Genomic DNA, 23,107 nt, shown 5'->3' with positions numbered 1-23,107 from the left:
CTGCGTTTGACAGCGGCATTTAACTAGTTAATAGGTGCGGGCAGATCGCGATTCTGCCCGCGCCTATTACGGGCACATGTCAGCTGTTCAAAACAGCTGACATGTCCCGGCTTTGGTGCGGGCTCACCGCGGAGCCCTGCATCAAAGCAGGGGAGCCGGCATCGGACGGTATAGTACGTCCGATGCCGGTAAGGGGTTAATGTTTACCAAGCTATAAGGGTTAACAGCACCATTTTATAGGCATCACATTTAAAGTTATTTAGAGAGGTTTATATGACAGCAAAGCAAAAAAAAAATATTTTTTTATACGGCGCGATCCTGCCAGGGTACAGCTCCAGAACCATTAAAGTACTGACAGTATTTTTCGCGACAGTCCCTTGCATCGTCTGCCTGTCTGCCAGATCCAAGTGCTTGAAGAGCTGTAAAATTATCAGGTTGTGTATGCCATTCCCCGGGCACAATATCTCCGGTTCTTGCGTCCACTGCATCAATAAACGAAGGAGGAGAATAGGAGCTCGTATCATGACGTCTCAGGAAATTATGGAGCACACAGCATGCCAAAACCACAAAGTCTATAGACGGCAGCTTCAAGTTGATAGCTGTGTGGAACACTCTAAACCGATTTGCCATAATCCCAAAGGCATTTTCAACCACACGACGGGCCCTCGACAACCGGTAATTAAAGATTCTGCGCTCCGGTGTGAGTGTTCTCTGTGCAAATGGCTTCAGCAAATGTGGATGAAGAGGGAAAGCTTCATCAGCGATGAAGACAAAATTTAGGTTTGCTTTTGTGTCTTCATTTAGTGGCAACAGCAGTTCATTGTTCCTCAAGCTTTCCCCAAATGAAGTGTGTTCAAAAACACCACCGTCGGAGACTCGACCATTCATGCCAACATCCACATCGACAAACTCATAGTTCGCATTGACAAGGGCCATGAGGATCACACTGAAATATCCTTTGTAGTTGAAAAAAAAGGATCCAGAGTTGGCTGGTTGCGTGATGCGCACATGCTTTCCATCTAATGCACCACCGCAGTTTGGAAACTGCCACAGCTCATCAAAATCGGAAGCAATCCTCTTCCAGTCATCCGCCGTCTTGGGAAACTGCAAGATGAGAAGGAAACATGTACAAATTAGGTCAAATATATTATGCACATACACTCTCATGTGGACATCCTACAGTGATTGAGGCGCAGTATGGATTAGTATAACAAAGTCAACAACCCTGAGTATGCAGGCAGCCATTTTTTCAGATGGCTTCGGTGACTCAGAGGGGGTGCTAAACAATATATCTAAATTATATAATCAATAAAATTACGTTGGGAGCAGCAAATAAAAGAAGGGTGGCGCAGGGTTGGAGCAGCACATATCAGAATGGAGACGCAAAATGGTAGCAGCACATGTCAGAATGGAGGCGCAGGATCACAGCAGCACATGTCTGAATGGGGGCGCAGGATGGGAGCAGCACATGATAGGATGTAGAACATATACCAATAGAAATGCTCACCATCAGGGCGTAGAACGGGTTCAATAGCTAGTATAATATATCGACATAACACAGCAGCCAAAAAAAATATAGTAGTACCTCCATATAATGCCTTAAGCTCTGCACAATGGCCTCGCATGTCTCCGGAATCACAATGCTCAGGAAAGGTCTGGAAACAGCGGCGGAAAACTGCAAATCCTGAAGAGACCTTCCTGTTGCCAGGAACCGCAGTGTCACCGCCAACCTTTCCTCCACGGGCACGGCTGCACGCATCGGCGTATCACACCTTTGTATGAGTGGCGTAACAGCAGACAGTATTATTTTGAAGGATTCCTCGGACATCCGAAGGTAGTTTCGGAAATCATGAGGGTTATTGTCACGTAACTCTCTTATGAGACCCATGTGTGACAATGTGGATCTTTTCTGCAGCCAGCTCCGGGTCCACATGCGACGTTTTCGTTTAGGACGTCTCTCCTCTTGGAGACGTGCTGCCTCAAACACCAGGGCAGCAGCAACAACAGAACTCTCATCGGAAGTGAGCATAGTTCCTAAAAAGAAAACAAACGTACAATAAATACACGTGCTTACAAAACAATGTTCTGACCATTGATCTAATAACTATATATGTTACTACTGGTATTAAATGGGGCAGTCAACCATCTCGATCTGTAAAAGGATTAATTAATTGGGCCACGCTACAGCTGTGTACCTGAGGTTCTCAGGCCTACCCTACTCAAAGGAACAATCGACCACACTCCAGCGTTTATCCCCGTTGAAGCGCAACATATGCTACGCTGTAGCGTTATACATACCTTTTGCGGTAAAAGTCTAGTAGTTAAAAGTCCAGGGAATCCAGCGAATTTAGGAGTTCTGTTTACAGCACGTGCTACAGAGAGAAATGAATAGCGCGCTCGAGAGCTCCTGTTTTATCCGCTGGGAACAATAGTCCTTTGTCGAATGAGCGCACAGTATTGTACCGCCCAATCAGCACACGGGAGGTGGAGAATTCAGCGCTCCTACGTATCCAGCTCCTCCGCCCTTTACATCGTATACAATATCGTGCACACCTTTGTTACACCATGCGATCATGCCGCCACAGCGGGACACTAGACGACGAAAGAAAGTTTCAAACGATGTGCTACGACGTACGATTCACAGCGGGGTCCCTGATCGCAGGAGCGTGTCACACACTGCGATATCGTACCTATATCGCTCGAACGTCACAAATCGTGCCGTCGTAGCGATCAAAATTGCACTGTGTGACGGTACCCTAAGAGTAAAAAAATACTCCCAGGGATAAATTGCTATTCCATATATAGGAGAAAATGAGTAAAAATCATGAGATCAGATTTATTTCTACATATAGCTGCTGGTGTAAGGAGATGAAAAATATCCTCCACAAACACTGGTCTGTACTGAAAATGGACCCAATTCTGGCAGCACAATTACCAAAAAATCCCCTTATGATGGCCAGGAGGGGTAGGAGTCTGAATGATATGTTGGTGAGGATCCATTATACCGCCAAGGTGTCCAGTTCCCTTTACCTCTTCAAACAGCAAACCAAGACAAGGTTGCTACCCATGGGGGACTGTCGTGCTTGCAAAAATATCATCAGGAGCACAGACTTTGGGTCCCCTGATGACCAAAAGAGATTTGCATTTAAAAGGTACAGTACAGACCAAAAGTTTGGACATACCTTCTCATTTAAAGATTTTTCTGTATTTTAGTGACTGAAAATTGTAAATTCACACTGAAGGCATCAAAACTATGAATTAACACATGTGGAATTATATTTTAACAAAAAGTGTGAAACAACTGAAATTGTCTTATATTCTAGGTTCTTCAAAGTAGCCACCTTTTGCTTTGATGACCGCTTTGCACACTCTTGGCATTCTCTTTATGAGCCTCAAAAGATAGTCACCAGGAATGGTCTTCCAACAATCTTGAAGGAGTTCCCAGAGATTCTTAGCACTTGTTGGCCCTTTTGCCTTCATTCTGCGGGCCAGCTCACCCCAAACCATCTCGATGGGTTCAGGTCTGGTAACTATGGAGGCGTAGCACCCCATCACTCTCTTTCTTGGTCAAATAGCCCTTACACAGCCTGGAGGTGTGTTAGTGTCATTGTCCTGTTGAAAAATAAATGATGGTACAACTAAATGCAAACCGGATGGAATAGCATGCCGCTGCAAGATGCTGTGGTAGCCATGCTGGTTCACTATGCCTTCAATTTTGAATAAATCCCCAACAATGTCACCAGCAAAGCACTCCCCCACCATCATACCTCCTCCTCCATGCTTCACGGTGGGAACCAGGCATGTAGAGTCCATCCGTTCACCTTTTCTGCGTCGCACAAAGACACGGTGGTTGGAACCAAAGATCTCAAATTTGGACTCATCAGACCAAATCACAGATTTCCACTGGTCTAATGTCCATTCCTTGTGTTCTTTAGCCCAAACAAGACTCTTCTGCTTGTTGCCTGTCCTTAGCAGTGGTTTCCTAGCAGCTATTTTACCATGAAGGCCTGCTGCACAAAGTCTCCTCTTAACAGTTGTTGTAGAGATGTGTCTGCTGCTAGAACTCTGTGTGGCATTGACCTGGTCTCTAATCTGAGCTGCTGTTAACCTGCGATTTCTGAGGCTGGTGACTCGGATAAACTTATCCTCAGCAGCAGAGGTGACTCTTGGTCTTCCTTTCCAGGGGCGGTCCTCATGTGAGCCAGTTTCTTTGTAGTGCTTGATGGCTTTTGCAACTGCACTTGGAGACACTTTCAAGGTTTTCCCAATTTTTCAGACTGACCTTCATTTCTTAAAGTAATGATGGCCACTCGTTTTCTTTACTTAGATACTTTTTTCTTGCCATAATACAAATTCTAACAGTCTATTCAGTAGGACTACCAGCTGTGTATCCACCAGACTTCTGCACAACACAACTGATGGTCCCAACCCCAATTAGAAGGCTACTTTCAAACTAGCGTCGTACGACGCAATGCGTCGTTTTGCAGAAAAACGCATCCTGCAAAGTTGTTTGCAGGATGCGTTTTTTTCTCCATAGGCTTGTATTAGCGACGCATTGTCACACATCGCGACCGTCGTGCGACGGTTGCGTCGTGTTGTGGCGGACCGTCGCACCAAAAAACGTTGCTTGTAACGTTTTTTGGTGCGTTGTGTCCGCCATTTCCGACCGCGCATGCGCAGCCGGAACTCCGCCCCCTCATCCCCGCAACTCACAATGGAGCAGCGGATGCGTTGTAATAATGCATCCGCTGCCCCCGTTGTGCTGCGTTGTCACAGTATGTGTCGGTATGTCGGCCCGACGCACTGCGGCGGGCCGACGCTAGTGTGAAAGTAGCCTAAGGCAAGAAATCCCACTTATTAAACCTGACAGGGCACACCTGTGAAGTGAAAACCATTTCCGGTGACTACCTCTTAAAGCTCATCAAGAGAATGCCAAGAGTGTGCAAAGCAGTCATCAAAGCAAAAGGTGGCTACTTTGAAGAACCTAGAGTAATAAGACATAATTTCAGTTGTTTCACACTTTTTTGTTAAATATATAATTCCACATGTGTTAATTCATAGTTTTGATGCCTTCAGTGTGAATGTACAATTTTCATAGTCATGGAAACACAGAAAAATCTTTAAATGAGAAGATGTGTCTAAACTTTGGTCTGTACAGTATATCTCATGCAGTACCACTCACATGGCCTACTGTGCCACATTGCCTTATTCATTGCTATACAGTATGTAGGACTTACTTCCCAACAACTGCGCATCAGGATTAGGGAACATGTGCGTGATATGCAAATGCAATTAAGTGCAAAAAAGATTGAGGATTTAAATATGCTACCCCGACATTTTAAGGTCTTTCATGGCTGTGACCCAATGAGTTTTAAATGTATGCGGGATCAACTGTGTACACAGGGAAATTAGGAGTGCTGATTTAAAATGCATATTGGCACAATTAGATGCCAATGGATTTGTAATCTGGAGACCATGGTCAATAAATGCCTAAATGAAAAATTAGGCCTCCCGTTCCTCTGAAAAATCTGAATTACTCGCAAGAGCCGTAGGGTACTCGGTACTTAAAGGGGATGTCAGAGTGGCTGCGATCTGGTCCTTGGCCCTGGGCGCCCAAATAAAGGGAAAGGTCTTTTAAGGGTTTAATAAAGTTTGTGTTCGTGACTCCACCTGTGGTATTCGGTCAGAGGGACCGACGCTGCTTAAAGGGGTCCACTGGGTTGATGTTATGGCAGCTAGATGGTATAACTTCCCACAGGTAAAGTAGGTCCCCAGGGCTCCCTGTGTGTAGCTGGTGATGGTGGGTAGTGTATAAAGAAAAGGAAGACACAGGTTTGCAGTCTCGTTACCTGGTTTTCTGGAGACTTCAGGCATCCACAGTCCAGGGCACCAGATCAGGGGTACAGGCAGGGTCCAGCTGGCTTGGAAGCAAGTTCAGAGTCCCCTTTACAAGGTGGAGATGAAAGCCTTCCTATCAGCACTTTGGTGTAGTCCCTTGCTGCCTGTGGCATCTATCAAGGTCCTCACAGTTCTCTCTGTCCTCCATAAAGGTGGGACACAAACCCGTATGACAGGTGACTCGAGCCTTTTCACAGGGTCTCTATCACGACCCGGGCTCTATGTGTCTCCTGGTTATTAGGGCAGACAGGTTAAGTGTAATATTCCAGCTGTCCTGTCAGTTTCTGCTGTGCTTCCTAGAGTCTGACACAACCTTGGTCTTCCGGCCACCGGGAATCTGCGCTCCACATACGCTGCTGTCCTCCCCTGGTGTCACTCTCCTGCATGCACACTATACTCTGTTCTTCCTTCTCTGTTTGCCTGTCCTGGAGCTGCAGCACCTCTGACTGCATGGCCCCTCACACGTCTCTCGTCTTTCCTCTTTCTGCCTGGAGCTGCAGACCCCCATGTCTGCTCAGCTATTCTCCTTTCGTACCAGCTCTGCTTCAGCTGAAGTTGTGTGACAAGCTCCTCTCTGGCATTCTCCAACTCTCCTCTCAGCCTCAGACTGCTCCAGTCTGCTGTCTTGCCTTCCCTCTCTGCTCTGACAGAATAATTACTAACTTCCCCTCCAGCCAGAATATATATAGGGGAGCCACCCACAAACTGGATCAGAGCTCCCACTTCTGGGCTGGAGTGTGAACATGTTGTGTGCTTTGTAGTTACCTGATAGAAGAGATCCTCCCTTGCTTCCAAGCGTGACATCACTCTCTTCGTGAGGAAAGCAATGCCACTGTGACAACCAGAGATCCTGGGGTGTCACAAATCCATCAACACTAAGAAAGTCCAGCTCAGAAGGGAAGAAGCACCATTTGGAGTTCATATTTTGCTGGAATGGTTTGAGTGTGCCATGTCACATTGGCAGAGCCCCTGAGGTGGCAGAACCGCAGAAATCCCTCCATAAGTGACCTCATTTTACAAACTACACCTCTCAATGAATTCATCTAGGGGTGCAGTGAGCATGTTGACACTACATGTGCTTCACAGAAATTTTTAGACAGAGAAAGAAAGAATAATTAAATTTTTACCACTAAATATTGTTTTAGCACCACATTTTAAATTTTTATAAGGACTAATAGAAAATAGGAATAACTGGACATCTCAGTTTGTTGTGCAATTTCTCCTGAGTGTGCCAATATACCTACATGTAATCGGGATCAACTTTTGAGGCACAGTGCAAAGCTCATAAGGGAAGGAGCACCATAAATCAGTGTAGAGTTTACTATTATGGTTTGCTTGTGCCTTGACCCACAGGGAGAGCCCCTTAGGCACCAGAGCAACAGAACCCCCCATAAGTGACCCCAATTTACAAACTACACCTCTCAATGAATTCATCTAAGGGTGCAGTGATCATATTGACACCACAGGTGTGTTACATAATTTTATACCATTGGGCAGTGAAGAAAAATTTATTATATTTTTACCACCAAAATTTTGTTTTAGCCCCAGATTTTAGATTCTCACATGAATAAGTACCGTATTTTTCGGACTACAAGACGCACTTTTTCCCCCCAAAAAAACGGGGGAAAATGGGGGGTGCGTCTAATAGTCGCAATGCAGGCTTACCGTGGCGGCAGAGGTCCGGTGGCAGAGGTGCAGCGGCAGAGGTGCGGCGGCAGAGGTGTGGGGGCAGAGGAGGCGCAGTAAGCGGGGTCCCTTTCTCTGGTGAGGTGATGCAGCAGCCCGGTATGCAGCAGAGCCGGGTGAATCCTGTTGTTATCGGTGGGCGCGGCCATTTTCCTGAGGCCGCGCGTGCGCAGATGAAGCGCTCTGCTTCCCGGGGCTTCAGGAAAATGGCCGCGGGAGGCCGTGCGTGCACAGATGGAGATCGCGGCGGCCATTTTCCTGAAGCACCGGGAAGCAGAGCGCTCCATCTGCGCAGGCGCGGCCTCAGGAAGATGGCCGCGCCCACCGATAACAACAGGATTCACCCGGCTCTGCTGCATACCAGGCTGCTGCATCACCATACCGGGGAAAGGGACCCCGCTTACTGCGCCTCCTCTGCCGCTGCACCTCTGCCACCGCACCTCTGCCGCTGCACCTCTGCCACCGGACCTCTGCCGCCACGGTAAGCCTGCATTGCCTGCATGGTAAGCCTGGGACCCCTCTCACGCTATACCTCTCACTGCACCTCCTGATCCCAGCACCTCCTGATCCCAGCACCTCCTGATCCCAGCACCTCCTGATCCCAGCACCTTCTCATCCCAGCACCTCTTGATCCCAGCACCTCCTGATCCCAGCACCTCCTGATCCCAGCACCTCCTGATCCCAGCACCTTCTCATCCCAGCACCTCCTGATCCCAGCACCTCCTGATCCCAGCACCTCCTGATCCCAACACCTTCTCATCCCAGCACCTCCTGATCCCAGCACCTCCTGATCCCAGCACCTCCTGATCCCAGCACCTTCTCATCCCAGCACCTCCTGATCCCAGCATCTCCTGATCCCAGCACCTCCTGATCCCAGCACCTTCTCATCCCAGCACCTCCTCATCCCAGCATCACCCCACCTCTGCCGACACCTTGCCTCCTGTGACCCTGCTCTGCCACCGCCAGCCCTCAGGTAAGATACTGTAAATTCGGACAATAAGATGGACCCCCATCTTATAAAAAATCTTTTTTTCTGCAATTTTCACCCCAAATTTGGGGTGCGTCTTATGGTCCGGTGCGTCTTATAGTCCGAAAAATACGGTAAGTACAAATGGCATAAAATTTGACATAAAATAATTATTATTTGCATACTGGAGCATAGATTATCCTAGAATAGTTTGTGGACTCCATATACAGATCCCCTAATTGCTAATTGCTAGAAAAGCAAGTGACCCCATTTTGGAAATTGTACCCCTTTGGGAATTTATCAACAGGTGTAGTAATGATTTGACTCCATGGGTGTTTTTCAGAAAGGAGCAGCACTGTATTAAGATCTCTAGGCTGAGCACTTACATTGGGGTTTCTATCTAAATCTCCAAATTACGTGATTCAGATTACATTCTCTAGGGATCCATTCACTATAATGAGGCGAATATACACAAGTGTTCAAATCTAAGGGGCAATGGCACTTCTAATGAACATATTTAGCCAAAACTCAGACTTGCATGACTCATTATTTGCCGAAGGAAGAGAACCATCTAGTGAATTAAAATAATGATCATTATTTAAAAGAATATAAAACAGCATATGAAATGTCACAGAGTGCCCAGTAGGGGGAACCCCAATCCAATCCTGTTCAGGACTAGACTACTGCTTGATGTAATTATTATAACCAAAAGGGTAAAAATAGATACGAGTCCGATATATACAAATAATCATGGTCTAGTGACCATCCGTTGGCTAAGATATCAATATATCAGCTTAATAATACCACTTATATGTAAAATATTTAGAATTGAGAGTCCTCAGTGGTTGATACCACAGTTCATAGATAAGGAGTGTGAATGTTTATTATCCTCTGATTGGGGTCTGGTTCTGTGTTGTGATGCCCCCACAAGGTCTGAGGAGTAAATTACTTAAGGCAGGGTTCACATTGTGTTGGTGCAGTCCATTCAAAGCATGCGGTAAACGGACTGCACAACGCTAGTGCCTTTTAAAGATCGCGTTATGCAATCACGATAGTGCAGATGCTCCACCTACGCTAGCGGTGACGGACCCGGAAACGCTGCAGACCGCATCCGAGGGTCCGTCACAGAATGACGGCACATCACTAACGCATGCCGATTACGGCATGCGTTAGCGATGTGTTACATAATGCCAGTCAATGGGTGCGCTGAAGCATCCGTTACATTGCGTTAGTGCCGCTGTGTAACGGATGCCGTCAGCGCATTGCCATTGACGCAATGTGAACCCTGCCTAGTTGATGCAAAAAAGAAGAGAAAAAAGACTAGACTAATAATGGTGTGCACATCCACATAGTAAAATATAAGAAAAAACCTTTATTGCACCTTAAGACAAAAACAACAATCAAACAAGATCGTAGCGTTCCAGTGGCCTAGAGAAGCATCGCGCAGGGAGGGGATCCCTGAGTGCTTCCCTCAGACCCTCAGAACAACGCAATGTGTTCTGTGGTTCTCCCTGTCTGCAGACCCCTGTATCCAAGATGGCCGCGGGGGTCCTTCCGGGTCCTGCGCGGAGGTGGCTTCTTAGTGCCTGCTGAGGGCAGGCACCGGCAAGCCTCCTTCACTGCCTGTTAGATCGCTGTGCAAAGTGTTAGATCAGCGATCTGATTTTATACAGTGAAGTCCCACCCTGGGGCAATGTAAAAAAGGAAAAAAAAATATTATACTGTGTAAAAATATATTTTTTAAAAAAATTCCTAACTAAAAAATAAAAAAATATTATTCCAATAAATACATTTCTTTATGTAAATAAAAAAAAAAACAGTAAAAGTACATATATTTAGTATCGCAGCGTCCATAATGACCCGACCTATAAAACTGTCCCACTAGTTAACCCCTTCAGTGAACACCGTAAATAAAATAAATAAAAAGCGAGGCAAAAAAACAATACTTTATCATCATACCGTCAAACAAAAAGTGGAATAACGTGATCAAAAAGACGGATATAAATGGTACCATGGTACCGCTGAAAACATCATCTTGTCCGGCAAAAAACGAGCTGCCATGCAGCGTCATCGGGGAAAAAATTTAAAAATGATAGCTCTCAGAATAAAGTGATGCAAAAACAATTATTTTTTTATATAAAATAGTTTTTATTGTATAAAAGCACCAAAACATTAAAAAAATATAAATGAGGCATCGCTGTAATCGTACTGACCCCAAGAATAAAAATGCTTTATTAACTTTACCACACGCAGAGCGTTATAAACGCCCCACCCAAAAGAAATTAATGAATTGCTGGTTTTTGTTCATTCTGCCTCTTAAAAATCGTAAAAAAAAGCCATAAAAAAATGTGATAAGCCCGAAAATGGTACCAATAAAAACGTCAACTCGTCTTGCAAAAAACAAGACTTCACATGACTCTGTAGGCCAAAATATGGAAAATTATAGCTCTCAAAATGTGGTGATGCAAAAACTACTTTTTGCAATAAAAAGCATCTTTTAGCATGTGACAGCTGCCAAACATAGAAACCCGATATAAAAACCCGCTATAAATAGTAAATCAAACCCCCCTTTATCACCCCCTTAGTTAGTGAAAAATAATAAAATGAAAAAAGTATTTATTTCCATTTTCCCATTAGGGTTAGGGTTGGGGCTAACTTTAGGGTTAAGGTTGGGGTTAAAGTTAGGGTTAGGGTTGAGGCTCAAGTTAGGGATAGGGTTGGGGCTAAACTTAGGGTTAGGGTTGGGGCTAAACTTAGGGTTAGGGTTGGGGCTAAAGTTAGGGTTTGGGTTAGGGCTGGGATTAGGGTTAGGTGTGTGTTAGAGTTAGGTTTGTGGTTAGGGTAATGGTTAGGGGTGAGTTAGAGTTAGGGCTGGAGTTAGAATTGGAGGGCTTCCGCTGTTTAGACACATCAGGGGCTCTCCAAATGCGACATGGCGTCTGATCTCAATTCCAGCCAATTCTGCGTTGAAAAAGTCAAACGGTACTCCTTCCCATCCGAGCTCTCCCGTGTGCCCAAACAGTAGTTCCCCCAGCATATGGGGTATCAGTGTACTCAGGACAAATTGGACAACAACATTTGGGGTCCAATTTCTCCTGTTACCCTTGTAAAAATAAATAATTGGGGGCAAAAAGATCATTTTTGTGAAAAAAATATGATTTGTTATTTTTACAGCTCTACGTTATGAACTTCTGTGAAGCACCTGAAGGTTCAAAGTGCTCACCACACATCTAGATAAGTTCCTTAGGGGGTCTACTTTCCAAAATGAAATGGGGTAACTTGTGGGGGGTTTCTACTGTTTAGGCACATCAGGGGCTCTCCAAACGCAACATGGCATCCAATTTTAGTTTGAAAAAGTCAAATGGGGCTCCTTCCCTTCCGAGCTCTGCCATGTACCCAAACAGTAGTCCCCCAAAAAAATATGGGGCATCAGCGTACTCAGGACAAATTGCACAACAACTTTTGGGGTCCAGTTTCTCCTGTTACCGTTGGTAAAATAAAACAAATTGGATCTGAAGTAAATTTTTTGTGAAAAAAAAAATGTTCATTTTTTTAAATATTCCACAAATTTCTGTGAAGCACCTGAGGGGTTAATAAACTTCTTGAATGTGGTTTTGAGCACCTTGAGGGGTGCAGTTTTTAGAATGGTCTCACTTTTGGGTATTTTCTATAATATAGACCCCTCAAAGTGACTTCAAATGTGATGTGGTCCCTAAAAAAAAAAATGGTGTTGTGAAAATGAGAAATCGTTGGTCAAATTTTAACCCTTATAACTCCCTAACAAAAAAAAATGTTGATTACAAAATTGTGCTGATGTAAAGTAGACGTGTGGAAAATGTTACTTATTAAGTATTTTTTGTGACATATCTGTGTTATTTAAGGGCATGAAAATTCAAAGTTGGAATATTGCTAAATTTTCGCCAAATTTCCATTTTTTCACACATAAACAAAAGTCATATCAAATAAATGTAACCACTATCATGAAGTACAATATGTCTTGAGAAACCAGTGTCAGAATCACCAGGATCCGTTGAAGTGTTCCAGAGTTATAACCTCATAAAGGGACAGAGGTCAGAATTGTAAAAATTGGCCCGGTCATTAACGTGCAAACCACCCTTAGGGGTTAAGGGGGTGAACTACATAAATAGTAAGAAACTAAAAAAAATGATAGTGTTGGTCTCCTTAAAAATAGTCTGGGTGAAATGGTGGATGAGGACAAGGAAAAAGCCAATATGCTAAATGACTTTTTTTTTCAAAAGTATTTACACAAGAAAATTCCATGGCAGACAAAATGATCAGTGATAAAAAAAAAATTCCCCATTAAATGTCACCTGCTTAACCCAGCAGGAAGTACAGCGGCGTCTAAAAATCGCTAAAATTGACAAATCTCCGGGCCCGGATGGGATACACCCCTGAGTACTGCAGGAACTACTTACAGTCATTGATAAACCATTATTTTTAATCTTTAAAGACTCCATAATAACAGGGTCTGTACCACAGGACTGGCGTATAGCAAATGTGGTGCCAATATTCAAAAAGGGGACAAAAACTGAACTCGGAAATTATAGGCCAGTAAGCTTAACCTCTACTGTGGGTAAAATCCTGGAGGGCATTCTAAGGGATGCTATACTGGAGTATCTGAAGAGGAATAACCTCATGACCCAGTATCAACATGGGTTTACTAGGGACCGTTCATGTCAGACTAATCTGATCAGCTTCTATGAAGAGGTAAGTTCTGGACTGGACCAAAGGAACCCAGTAGTTGTAGTGTATATGGACTTTTCAAAAGCTTTTGATACGGTGCCACACAAAAGGTTGATACATAAAATGAGAATAATGGGGATAGGGGAAAATATGTGTAAGTGGGTTAAGAGCTGGCTCAGGGATAGGAAGCAAAGGGTGGTTATTAATGGAACACACTCGGACTGGGTCATGGTTAGCAGTGGGGTACCAAAGGGGTCAGTAATAAGCCCGCTTCTTTTTAACATATTAACCTCTTAATCCCATTGGATGTACTATCCCATCGAGGTGACCTGGGACTTAATTCCCAGTGACGAGATAGTACGTTCAGCGCTATCAGCCGTGCTCACGGGGGGAGCGCGCACGATCACAGCCGACATCCGGCACTATGTGCCAGGAGCGGTCACAGGGAACAAATCAGGGATCATCAAAGATGATCGCAGCGTTCCTGCGGCATAGGGAAGCGTTGCGCAGGGAGGGGGCTCCCTGCGTGCTTCCAAGAGACCCTCGGAGCAACGCGATGTGATCGTGTTGCTCCGAGGGTCTCCTACCTCCTCCCTGCAATCCCAGATCCAAAATAGTGGGGGGGGCCTTCCGGGTCCTGCAGGGAGGTGGCTTTCAAGCGCCTGCTCAGAGCAGGAGCCGGGAAGCTTCCCTGCAGTGCCTGTGTGATCGCTGATCTGACACAGTGCATTGCAAAGTGTCAGATCAGCGATCTGTCACATTACTGTGATGTCCTCCCCGGGGCAATGTAAAAATGTAAAAAACATAATATTTACGTGTGTGGAAAAAAAAATTCCTAAATAAAGAAAAAATATATATATTGTTCCAATAAATACATTTCTTTATATAAATTAAAAAACCAATAAAAGTGCACATATTTAGTATCGCTGCGTCCGTAACGACCCGACCTATAAAACTGTCCCACTAGTTAACCCCTTCAGTGAACACCATAAAAAAAACGAGGCAAAAAACGACGCTTTATTATACCGCCAAACAAAAAGTGGAATAACACGCAATTAAAAGGACAGAAATAAATATCCATGGTACTGCTGAAAACGTCATCTTGTCCCGCAAAAAACGAGCCACCATACAGCATCATCAACAAAAAATAAAAAAGTTATAGTCCTCAGAACAAAGCGATGCAAAAATAATAATTTTTTATATAAAAGTTTTTATCGTATAAAAGGTTCAAAACATAAAGAAAGATATAAATGAGGTATCGCTGTAATCGTTCTGACCCAAAGAATAAAACTGCTTTATCAATTTTACCAAACATGGAATGGTATAAACGCCTCCCCCAAAAGAAATTCATGAATAGCTGGTTTTTGTTCATTCTACCTCACAAAAATCGTAATAAAAAGTGATCAAAAAATGTCACGTGCCCGAAAAGGGTAACAAAATAAAACGTCAACTCGTCCTGCAAAAAACAAGACCTCACATGACTCTGGACCAAAATATAAAAAAAAATTATAGCTCTCAAAATGTGGAGACGCAAAAACTATTTTTTGCAATAAAAAGCGTCTTTTAGTGTGTGACGGCTGCCAATCATAAAAATACGCTAAAAAAACGCTATAAAAGTAAATCAAAACCCCTTCATCACCCCCTTAGTTAGGGAAAAATAATAAAATTAAAAAAAATGTATTTATTTCCATTTTCCCGTTAGGGCTAGGGTTGGGGCTAAAGTTAGGGTTAGGGTTGGGGCTAAAGTTAGGGTTGGGGTTAGGGTTGGGGCTAAAGTTAGGGTTAGGGTTGGGGCTAAAGTTAGGGTTGGGGCTAAAGTTAGGGTTAGGGCTAGTGCTAAAGTTAGGGTTTGGATTACATTTACGATTAGGGTTAGGGGTGTGTCAGGGTTAGATGTGTGGTTAGGGTTATGGTTGGGATTAGGGTTAGGGGTGTGTTTGGGTTAGGGTTTGTTAGAAGTGGGGGGTTTCCACAGTTTAGGCACATCACAGGCTCTCCAAATGCGACATGGCATCCGATCTCAATTCCAGCCAATTCTGTGTTGAAAAAGTAAAACCGTGCTCCTTCCCTTCCGAGCTCTCCCGTGCGCCAAAACAGGGGTTTACCCCAACATATGTGGTATCAGCGTACTCAGGACAAATTGGACAACAACTTTTGTGGTCCAATTTCTCCTGTTACCCTTGGGAAGATACAAAACCAGGGCTAAAAAATAATTTTGGGGGAAATTTTTATTTTTTTTATTTTCACGGCTCTGTGTTGTAAACTGTAGTGAAACACTTGGGGGTGCAAAGTTCTCACAACACATCTAGATAAGTTCCTTGGGGGGTCTAGTTTCCAATATGGGGTCACTTGTGTGGGGTTTCTACTGTTTAGGTACATCAGGGGCTCTGCAAATGCAACGTGACGCCTGCAGACCAATCCATCTAAGTCTGCATTCCAAACGGCGCTCCTTCCCTTCCATGCTCTGCCATGGGCCCAAACGGTGGTTCCCCCCCACATATGGGGTATCAGAGTACTTAGGACAAATTGGACAACAAATTATGGGGTCCAATTTCTCCTGTTACCCTTGGGAAAATACAAAACTGGGGGCTAAAGAATCATTTTTGTGGAAAAAAAAGAATTTTTATTTTCATGGCTCTGCATTATAAACTGTAGTGAAACACTTGGAGGTTCAAAGGTTTCACAACACATCTAGATAGGTTCCTTAGGGGGTCTTCTTTCCAAAATGATGTCACTTGTGGGGGGTTTCAATGTTTAGGCACATCAGGGGCTCTCCAAACCCGACATGGTGTCCAATCTCAATTCCAGTCAATTTTGCATTGAAAAGTCAAACGGCGCTCCTTCCCTTCCTAGCCCTGCAATGCGCCCAAACAGTGGTTTACCCCCACATATGGGGTATCGGCATACTCAGGATAAATTGAACAACAACTTTTGGGGTCCAATTTCTTTTCTTACCCTTGGCAAAATAAAAAATTGGGGCAAAAAGATCATTTTTGTGAAAAAATATGATTTTTTATTTTTCTGGCTCTACATTATAAACTTCTGTGAAGCACTTGGGGGGTCAAAGTGCTCACCACATATCTAGATAAGTTCCTTAGGGGATCTACTTTCCAAAATGATGTCACTTGTGTGGGGTTTCTATGTTTAGGCACATCAGGGGCTCTCCAAACGCGACATGGTGTCCAATCTCAATTCCAGTCAATTTTGCATTGAAAAGTCAAATGGCGCTCCTTCCCTTCCGAGCTCTGCCATGCACCCAAACAGTGGTTTACCCCCACATATAGGGTAACGGCGTACTCAGGACAAATTTTACAAGTTTGGGGGTCCAATTTCTTCCTTTACCCTTGGTAAAATAAAACAAATTGGATCTGAAGTAAATTTTTTGTGAAAAAAAGTTAAATGTTCATTTTTTTTAAACATTCTAAAATTCCTGTGAAACACCTGAAGAGTTAATAAACTTCTTGAATGTGGTTTTGAGCACCTTGAGATGTGCAGTTTTTAGAATGGTGTCACACTTGGGTATTTTCTATCATATAGACCCCTCAAAGTTACTTCAAATGTGAAGTGGTCCCTAAAAGAAATGGTGTTGTAAAAATGAGAAATTGCTGGTCAACTTTTAACCCTTATAACTCCCTATCAAAAAAATGTATAAGAAAGACATAGCTGAACTAGAGCAGGTGCAGAGAAGAGCGACCAAGGTTATGAGAGGACTGGAGGGTCTGCAATACCAAGATAGATTATTACACTTGGGGCTATTTAGTTTGGAAAAACGAAGGCTAAGGGGTGATCTTATTACAATGTATAGATACATGAAGGGACAGTACAAAGACCTTTATAATGATCATTTTACTCGTAGACCTACGACGGGGACAAGGGGGCATCCTCTACATCTGGAGGAAAGAAGGTTTAATCACAATAACAGACGCGGATTCTTTACTGTAAGAGCAGTGAGACTATGGAACTCTCTGCCGTATGGTGTTGTAATGATGAGTGATTCACTACTAAAATTTAAGAGGGGACTGGATACCTTTCTTGAAAAGTATAATGTTACAGGTTATATATACTAGATTCCTTGATAGGGCGTTGATCCAGGGAACTAGTCTGATTGACGTATGTGGAATCGGGAAGGAATTTTTTTTTCACCAAAGTGGAGCTTACTGTTTGCCACATGGGTTTTTTGCCTTCATCTGGATCAACATGTTAGGGCATGTTAGGTTAGGATATGGCTTGAAGTAGATGGACTTAAAAGTCTTCCTTCAACCTTAAAAACTGTTACTATGTATGTGGAAGCCCACCAGGGCCGTGGGGTATGCTTTACCAAGTCCGATACTTAAAGGGATGTGTTACGGCGGCAGTGACCCAGTCCATGGCCCTGTGCGCCCATGTTAAGGGAAAAGTCTTTAAAGGGGTTTGTGAAATAATAAAAGTTTGTGACGCCACCTCAGGTACTCTGTCAGGGGTGACCGATGCTGCTTAAAGGGGTCCTCTGGGGTGATGTTATGGCAGCAGGGATGATATGGCTTCCCACAGGTGAAGCTGGGTCCTCAGGGCTCCTGGTGTGTTTGGCAAGGATGGTGCAGTGCCAGAAAATGAATGGAAGACACAGGGTTGCAGTCTCTTTACCTGGTTTACTAATGAATTCAGGCAGCCACAGTCCAGGGTACTTTATCACAGGTACAGGTAAGGTCCGGCCGGCTTGGAAACAAATCTGGAATCCCCTTTACCAGGTGGGGTTGGAAGCCTTCCCTCTAGCACTGCGTTGTAGTCCCTTGCTGCCTTAGGCCTCACACAAGGTCCTCACGTTTTCTCTCTGTCCCCCTATAGGTAGGACACCACCCGTACGACAGGTAACTCGAGACTTTTTACAGGATTTCTATCATGACCTGGGCTTTATCTGCTACTCTGTCCTCAGGTATCAATGGTGGACAGGTAACTTGCAATCTGCTGTTCGCCGGTTTCTGCTGTGGGGCATAGAGTTACCCCCACAACTTCGGTCTTCCAGCTACCAGTATCTGCCCTCAGCGTGGAGGAAGCACAGTCGCTTCTCTCTCCAGCTCTTCACTCTTCTTTGCTTCTTTTCCTCCTTCATGCTCTCTACAGCTTGTTCCATCCATTTCTCATTCTTTCTTAGGAGCTGTAGCGCCTCATGTGGCTGCACGGCCCCTTCAGTCTTCCTGACTGTCTCTCTGACAGACTGTTCTCTCTGTCCCTCTGACAGACTACTTTTCCTCCAGCCAGAATGTACAAAGGGGAGCCACCCACAAACTGGATAAGAGCTCCTCCTCCTGGTCTGGAGTAAGAGCATGTTGCATGTTTGTGAATACCTGATAAAGGGATCCTTCCTCGCTTCCAAGCATGACATCACTCTCCTTGTGAGGAAAGCAATGCCATTGTAACAACCAGGAACCTGGGGTGTTACATATGTAATGCAAATCTATGAACAAATCTGCATGTAAAACCGCAGGTGAAATTAACATGTTGAAGATTTGAAACACTCTCCGCAGGTCAGTTTACTCTGCATAAAATAAATTCCATCCACTTTGCTGGAACTGTAAAACGCTGCATTTTTGAGGCAGCAAAAATATGCAGCGTCAAAAACTCCACACAGCCTAAGGCTATGTGCACACGTTAGGATTTCTTGCAGAAATTTCCTGAACAAAACCAGACATTTTTTGCAAGAAATCAGCATGTGTTTTTTTCGCGTTTTTCTCACATTTTTTGCGTGTTTTTTTTGCAGATTTTTTGCATTTTTTTTCCGGAGGTTCCCAATGCAATAATATAGTGGGAAATCCGCAAAAAATATAACTAGCCTCACTTCTGTGTGTTGATTTGCACAGTGACCCAACTGAAGAGATCTCCTGTTTATTAGGCTGAACCTCACATAAGGGACTGGAATTACTTTTATAGTTTGCAAGTACTGTCATCTAGTGGTCGCTTTGTATTACTGCAGCCTGTATGTTTCACACTTGCGAGATAGTGGGTCCTGTGACGTGGCCGTCTGATACTTGGATCGCCTCGAGTCATGTGATTTGGTCACGTTACTGTAGGTTTTGCAGTCATGTGAGTGCTGACCTGGAGTGGGCACATCAGTGAGCTCCAGACTGTGGAGGAAATAAAGGAGCGCAGAGGGCTGATGATAAATCCTTCCGCTGAGATACAACAATGCAAGATTAAGTTACTGCACACCATGTATAGTTTTACACATCTGCTTAATGGTAATTTGGATGTCTCCGAAGATTTATATTTTTGTATAAGTCAGGAAGTGATTTCAACATTTTTTTTATAAATAATTGATTGTTGGCATTCTGGAAATTGCTTGACAAAGCCCCAATTGAGGTTGCACAGTTTCTTTCATGTGCCACGTATATGCTGCAGTGTTTATAAACACACATGGTTGATTTTCATTTTGGATTGCTGTCGTCATCTCTCTAGTACATCTATGCATAATAAGCAAAATTCCCTTACAAATTGTTGCAAAATTAGGGAAATCTCACTCAAAAACCATGATGGGATTTTTCGAAAACATGGAATACGCCATTAAGTTTTGTGCCTTAACAGCTTTCCACAGTACATTTTCGCAAATGCTTTGTTAAGCGCTCTGAATGTGGTAGTGATGTGCTCTACCTTATTTTCTTCTGTCTGCAATCAGATATTGTCCAAATATATGACATCCTCCTCAAGTCATGGCAAAGAAAATACAGAACAAATTTTATCTGCCGTACAATCAACATATACTGTGGTAAGGTATGAGGAGAAAGCCTTAAGGTGAACCTTCTGAGTTACATTTTAAAAAACAAATGCTATTAACATAAGATCCCTGACTCAACTATTAGGGTATGTGCACACGTTGCGGAATGGTGTGCGGATTTTTCCGCACTGATTTTGGTAAATCTGCAGGAAATCTGCACTGCGGATTTACAGCGTTTTTTTTGCGGATTCCACCTTCGGTTTTACATCTGCGGATTCCTATTATGGAGCAGGTGTAAACCGCTGCGGAATCCGCACAAAGAATTGACATGCTGTGGAATAAACAACGCTGCGTTTCCGCGCGTTTTTTTCCACAGCATGTGCACTTCGGATTTTGTTTTCCATAGCTTTACATGGTACTGTAAACTTATAGAAAACTGTTGTGAATCCGCAGTGGCCAATCTGCTGCGTATCCGCAGCAAAATCCGCAGAGTGTGCACATACCCTTATACTTACCAGCTGATGTATTCAAATCTTTCAGCCACCAGTCTGGTCCCATGCCGCCATATTGTGACCTCACTTTCTGACTTTGTCCCCTGCATTGCATGTGGAAGAAGGTGCTCTGGTCAGATGAGACCAAAGTTGAACTTTTTGGAATAAATGAAAAACACTATGTGTGGCACAAAATTAACACTGCACATCACCTTGAAAACGCCATCCTCCAATCAAACATGGTGGTGGCAGCTTTATGTTGTGAGGATGCTTTACTTCAGCAGGGAAAGACGGTCAGAGTTGATAGAAAGATGAATGGAGCTAAATACAAGACAATTCTGGAGGAAAACTAGTTGAAGGCTGAAAAAGACTTGTAGATTCACCTTCCAGCAGGACACTGACCCTATACATAATGCCAGAGCCCCACCTGAATGGTTTAGATTAAAGCATATTAATTTTTCAATGGCCCAGTCACAGTCCAGACCTAAATTCCATTGAGAATCTGTGGCAAGACTTGAAAATTGTTTTTCACAGCTCTCCATCCAAACTCACTGAGGTACAGCTAGTTTGCCAAGAATGGGCAAACAGTTCAGTGACATAACCCAAATGACTGGGAGCAGTAATTGTAGTGAAAGATCGTCCTACAAAGTATTGACTCAGGGGGCTGAATACAAATGCACCTCACAATTTTCAGATTTATATTTTAAAAATATTAAGAAAACGATGTAGTATTTGCTTTACACTTCACAAATACTTACTAATTTGTGTTGTTATATCACATAAGATCCAAATAAAATAAATTTAAATTTGTGGGTGTAATATGAAAAAATGTGAAAACTTTCATGGGGTATGAAAACTTTTTCAAGGCACTGTACATGTGTTATTTCCTGAAACAACAAGAAGCTCCAGTGGCCAGGGTGAAAATTACGAGCTTAATAAATGTGTTTATTAATAAAAATGTTGATATTGAAAAAGGAAAATATATGAAACACAAAAACATGATTTAATCAAAATGCAATTTTCTGATGATGATCAGACTCACCTTTTAAAATAAGTCAAAGGGTTAGCAAAAACCCGATGGCATATGAGTTACCAAGCATATGTCATGTGTTTTTCATGGATCCATTACATTTATTAAAGGGAACCTGACAGCAGATCCATGATGCCCAATCTGTGGGCAGCGTGTATCAGCCACTGGCAATAGTATCACAGCCATGTACGTCTGACTCTGAAATGCTGTAGCGTTTCATAGAAAAACACACTTTTTACTTTTTATAGCTGTTGGTTGTACAAGGGGGGTCCCTGGTGGCTTCTCTCCCCGCTGACAGTGACTGAGATCTTTCTGGCTATATACTGACAGAGGCTTGTCAGTCACTATCAGCAGATGGGAGAAGCCACTGAGGACCCGCCTGTACGATTAATGCACTGTGCGGCTCGGTCCCCAGTGGCTACCATAAGTGTTTTTTTCTCTGAAACATTCCAGCAATTCAGGGTCAAGCGTATATGGCTATAATCGTACAGCCAGAGGTTGATACGTGGCTAGAACATGTGGGCAGCATGTACTACCTGTCAGGTTCCCTTTAAGGGTAGTGTACACGTTGTGGATTCTCTGCGGATCTGCAGCGTTTTTTGAGGTGCAGAAACACTGCAGTTCTGCATATGATTTACAGTACAATGTAAATCAATGAGAAAAAACAATGCTGTGCACACTTTGCGGAAACGCTGTGGTTTAAAAGAAGTAGCATGTCACTTCTTTTTTGTGAATCTGCAGCGTTTTTGTACCCATTCCATTATAGAAAACCGCAGGGGTAAAAACGCAGCAAATCCGCAAGAAAACCGCAGCAAAAACGCACAAAAAACACTGCGGAACCACACAAAAAACGCGACAAATCCGCAGGTGCATTTTCTGCCAGGAGAGGCAGTATCCGCACCAGAAATTCCTAAGACTAATCAACAACGTTAATACAATATAAATCTGGCACTCAATTTTTCATGAAGAGCTTATTTATTTATTTTCATATTCCCAAAATAATTCATAACGTTTCGGTCTTTATGACCTTCATCTGACTAGAACAGGGGTCCCCAACTCCAGTCCTCAAGGCCCACCAACAGGTCATGTTTTCAGGATTTCCTTTGCATTGCACAGGTGATGCAATTATTACCTGGGCAAGACTAAGGAAATCCTGAAAACATGACATGTTGGTGGGCCTTGAGGACTGGAGTTGGGGACCCCTGGACTAGAATACAGAAAGAAAAAAAGAAAAAAAATAGCAATCAATTATAATCCATACTTCATATAAATCCCAAGAACATCAAAAAATTCACATAATATATTGGATCCTATATCACACGTTTGTAACATCATGAAAAAGCTACAGTTGTGGCCAAAAGTATTGACACCCCTGCAATTCTGTCAGATAATACTCAGTTTCTTCCTGAAAATGATTGCAAACACAAATTCTTTGTTATTATTATCTTCAATTTATTTGTTTTAAATGAAAAAACACAAAAAGAATTGTCCTAAAGCCAAATTGGATATAATTCCACATCAAACATAAAAAAGGGGGTGGACAAAAAGTATTGGCACTGTTCAAAAAATCATGTGATGCTTCTCTAATTTGTGTAATTAACAGCACCTGTAACTTACCTGTGGCACCTAACAGGTGTTGGCAA

At 43.4% G+C, this 23,107-nt stretch overlaps 1 protein-coding gene across 1 annotated transcript; it reads right to left on the bottom strand.

Moving 5' to 3' along the window:
- Nucleotides 1-232: 232 nt before the first annotated feature.
- LOC138667740 (uncharacterized) lies at nucleotides 233-2,388 on the bottom strand. The gene is made up of 2 exons (XM_069755837.1): nucleotides 1,586-2,388; nucleotides 233-1,104 (listed from the first exon to the last, which is right to left on the bottom strand). Exons 1-2 carry the CDS (start codon nucleotides 2,027-2,029, stop codon nucleotides 304-306), a joined length of 1,245 nt encoding a protein of 414 aa, XP_069611938.1. The 5' UTR covers nucleotides 2,030-2,388; the 3' UTR covers nucleotides 233-303.
- Nucleotides 2,389-23,107: the final 20,719 nt, after the last annotated feature.

Source organism: Ranitomeya imitator, chromosome 2, assembly GCF_032444005.1.
Source record: "Ranitomeya imitator isolate aRanImi1 chromosome 2, aRanImi1.pri, whole genome shotgun sequence".
NCBI classification, from domain to species: Eukaryota; Metazoa; Chordata; class Amphibia; order Anura; family Dendrobatidae; genus Ranitomeya; species Ranitomeya imitator.
The sequence above is the reverse complement of the archived record's forward strand: the minus strand, read 5'-3'. Positions and strand labels throughout refer to the sequence as shown.

What these genes read in the sequence shown, in the direction of transcription:
- LOC138667740 (XM_069755837.1), bottom strand. Translation starts at nt 2,029, where the DNA reads ATGCTCACTTCCGATGAGAGTTCTGTTGTTGCTGCTGCCCTGGTGTTT. An exon ending in GCTTAAGGCATTATATGGAG is followed by an intron (nt 1,105 to 1,585) that starts GTACTACTATAT and finishes CTCATCTTGCAG; the next exon opens with TTTCCCAAGACGGCGGATGA.